The 3,548-nt window shown below is 38.8% G+C and overlaps 1 protein-coding gene across 1 annotated transcript; it reads left to right on the top strand.

Annotated features, from left to right (window-relative positions):
• The first annotated feature begins 369 nt into the window (after positions 1-369).
• SOCS6 (suppressor of cytokine signaling 6) lies at positions 370-2,700 on the top strand. Its single transcript, XM_010176266.2, has one exon. The coding sequence runs from the start codon at positions 808-810 to the stop codon at positions 2,194-2,196; it is 1,389 nt and encodes a 462-aa protein (XP_010174568.2). The 5' UTR covers positions 370-807; the 3' UTR covers positions 2,197-2,700.
• The last annotated feature ends 848 nt before the right edge of the window (positions 2,701-3,548 follow it).

The following is a 3,548-nucleotide window of genomic DNA, read 5'->3' as shown; positions in this document are numbered from 1 at the left end:
TCTCCAGGCTGAACAGCCCCAACTCTCTTAGCCTGTCCTCATAGGAGAGGTGCTCCAGCCCTCTGATCATCCTCGTGGTTTCCTCTGGACTCACTCCAGTAGGTCCATGTCCTTCTTGTGTTGGGGGCTCCAGAACTGGATACCATACTCCTTGTGTGTTCTTGCCAGAATGGAGTAGAGGGGCTGAATCACTTCCCTTCACCTACTGGTCATGCTTCTTTTCATGCAGCCCAGAATATGTTTGACCTTCTGGGCTGGAAGTGCACCTTGTTGGGTCATGTTGAGCTTCTCATCAACCAACATCCCCAAGTCCTTCTCCTCAGGGAGAGCTCTCTATATTTACTTTTATTTGATGCCTGTTACTTAAGTACTGCAATTTCTATTTTGTTTGGAGAGGGGGAAACCCTTATGGATAATTTTTAAAATATTTCTTTTATGAATTTAATTGTTTGTTATTTGTTTCCAGGAAATGGCTCTTGAAGTTAAATGAGGCTGAAGAAAACACATAAATGAAGCAGAAGCTGCTCTGTGTGTGTTAGGGCTATATCACCACAAGCACTGCTGATCAGCCAGACTTGGTAACTTGTCATAATGAAGAAAATTAGTCTCAAAACAATTCGCAAGTCCTTTAACTTAAATAAAAGTAAAGATGAAAGTGACTTTGTAGTGGTTCAGTAGCCATCATTAAGTGAATTTGGAAAAGATGACTCCTTGTTTGGCAGCTGCTATGGTAAAGATTTGGCTAGCTGTGAAGTCAATAGTGAAGATGAAAAAGGAGGCAAAAATAGATCAAAAAGTGAAAGCTTAATGGGTACGTTAAAAAGGAGGCTTTCAGCAAAACAAAAACAGAAAGGCAAAGGCAGCACACCATCTGTAAGCTCTGCAGATGATGACACCTTTTCTTCCTCATCTGCTCCAATAACCTTCAAAGATGTGCGAGCTCAGAGACCTCTGAGATCCACTTCCCTCCGTAATCACCATTACAGTCCAACTCCGTGGCCCCTTCGACCTACAAATTCTGAAGACACTTGCATCAAAATGGAAGTGAAAGTCAAGGCCTTGGTCCATTCCTCTAATCCAAGCCCAGCACTGAATGGCGTTCGAAAGGACTTCCATGACTTGCAGTCAGACAACGTGTTCCAGGAACAAAACAATGTGTTAAAAAATACGGAATCTCAGAACGGGGACTTGCATCTTCATATTGATGAACATGTGCCTGTAGTTATTGGATTAATGCCTCAGGACTACATTCAGTATACTGTGCCTTTAGATGAGGGAATGTATCCTTTGGAAGGATCACGTAGTTACTGTCTGGATAGTTCCTCACCCATGGAAGTTTCAACTGTTTCTTCTCAAGTGGGGGGAAATGCTTTCCATGAAGAAGAGAGCCAAGTGGATCAGGATGTAGTCGTTGCACCGGATATCTTTGTGGACCAGACGGTGAATGGTTTGTTGATTGGTACCACAGGAGTCATGTTGCAAAGCCCAAGAGTTAGTCACAGCGATGTCCCTCCACTCTCACCTTTGCTACCTCCAATGCAGAATAATCAAATCCAAAGGAACTTCAATGGATTGAATGGCACAGATGCCCACGTGGCTGAAAGTGTGCGCTGCCATTTGAATTTTGATCCTAACACTGCCCCTGGAGTTGGAAGAGTTTATGATTCTGTACAGAACAGTGGTCCTATGGTTGTGACAAGTCTTACAGAAGAACTGAAAAAACTTGCAAAACAAGGATGGTACTGGGGTCCCATTACACGTTGGGAGGCAGAGGGAAAATTAGCTAATGTGCCTGATGGCTCGTTTCTTGTTCGAGATAGTTCTGATGATCGTTATCTTCTAAGTTTAAGTTTTCGTTCCCATGGAAAAACTCTTCACACTAGAATTGAACACTCAAATGGTAGGTTTAGCTTTTATGAACAACCAGATGTGGAGGGACATACATCTATAGTTGACTTAATTGAACATTCAATCAGGGACTCTGAAAATGGAGCTTTCTGCTATTCAAGATCCCGACTGCCTGGATCTGCAACTTACCCAGTGAGACTGACGAATCCGGTATCTCGGTTTATGCAGGTGCGTTCTTTACAATACCTGTGTCGTTTTGTAATACGTCAGTACACCAGAATAGACCTGATTCAGAAACTGCCTTTGCCAAACAAAATGAAGGATTATTTACAGGAAAAGCACTACTGAAAGCTTATGGGAATCTTGCATCTTGCACTTTGGGAATGACAACAAAAAGAGATTGAATTACAGTTTACAGACTTTATTATCAAAATCTTTTGCTGCCATAAAAAATTATTTCATTTTTGTGTGTAAAAGAAAATTAATGCATTTGGATTTATGTTTGTTTTGGGGTTTTTGTGTATTTTGGGGGGCTTTTTTTTTTTTTTTTTGGAAAGAATGATCTCAAGTTTATTTTTAAAAGTGTGAAATAGCTATCTTTCATCAATGTGCAGATTAATCACAATGTGAATGATCAAATTCTCCTTAATTTCCCCCAAGTCCTTTGCTGCTATCCACTGTGATTTTTATGCATTGAAAGCACATTTCATGTGTATTCAACCATAAGTAAAAGTCAAATGAAACTTGTTGAATGGATTTTTTTTTTTCCTTTAAAATAGCTTGTTTGAAAAAAAAAATGATCGTGGATAAAAAACATAGTGGTATTCTAGATCACAGAATTTACATCTATGTTAAAAACGAGTTCCTAGTATCCTAATTATAAATTTCTGTGGAGATATGCCCTAATGTATAACTTACAGACAGAGCTGTGTGATAAGAACATGGTTGTGCAGCATATCTTTGGAAAAAAACCCCACCTTTTTCCTAAGCCTTGTATTGTCTGTACATTCTTTTGTGTTTGAGAAGGTTGGTTCAGCCTCCTTCTTGTCTCAGTATTTTGTCTTTCTCAAAATGGCCTTTAAAAACAAAAAGTAGTCTTGTGAAAGTCAATATATAGTACCTATAAGGAAATTGCGGTATTGAGGTCTTGTCAAATATTACCTTTTAAAATCATGCCATCAGTTAAATAAATGAACACCTGCCACGTCCCCTCTTTCTGTCCTTTTTCCTCTTACCTCTTCTTGGGGGGAGGGGAAAGAGAATTTCCTGGATTTGTGGGAGGATTCTAGGAATTGTTATTATGGGATCATAAATTAATAAGCCATTTTAGGGATGGGGTAAAATTTCTAATAGGATGATTTCTACAATATATATTCAAGCTACTTGAAATGTTATCAATTTCCATTTTCTGCATTTTTTTCACTTCAGAAATGCAGTAGTACACTAATGTCCTTTGGATCATTTTCCCCTTTTTTGGATATCCTGTGGGGAGGAAGGAACAAAACTGATAACATTTTGGATGGAAGATGTTTAAAATGCATCTCTAAAGCTCTGTTCTCATAGCCTTTCAAATTATGGGGAAAAGAGGTTTGGATGTACACTGACCGCAAAAAATGTTTCAGTTTGCTGTCATGAAATATGTTTTTACATATGAAATATTGAATCAATTAAGTAAATGTTTATTATATCTGTCAAAGATT

Source organism: Antrostomus carolinensis, unplaced genomic scaffold (assembly GCF_000700745.2).
Source record: "Antrostomus carolinensis isolate BGI_N321 unplaced genomic scaffold, ASM70074v2 scaffold14199, whole genome shotgun sequence".
NCBI lineage: Eukaryota > Metazoa > Chordata > Aves > Caprimulgiformes > Caprimulgidae > Antrostomus > Antrostomus carolinensis.
Note: the sequence above shows the minus strand (reverse complement) of the source record. Positions and strands in the feature narration are given on the sequence as shown.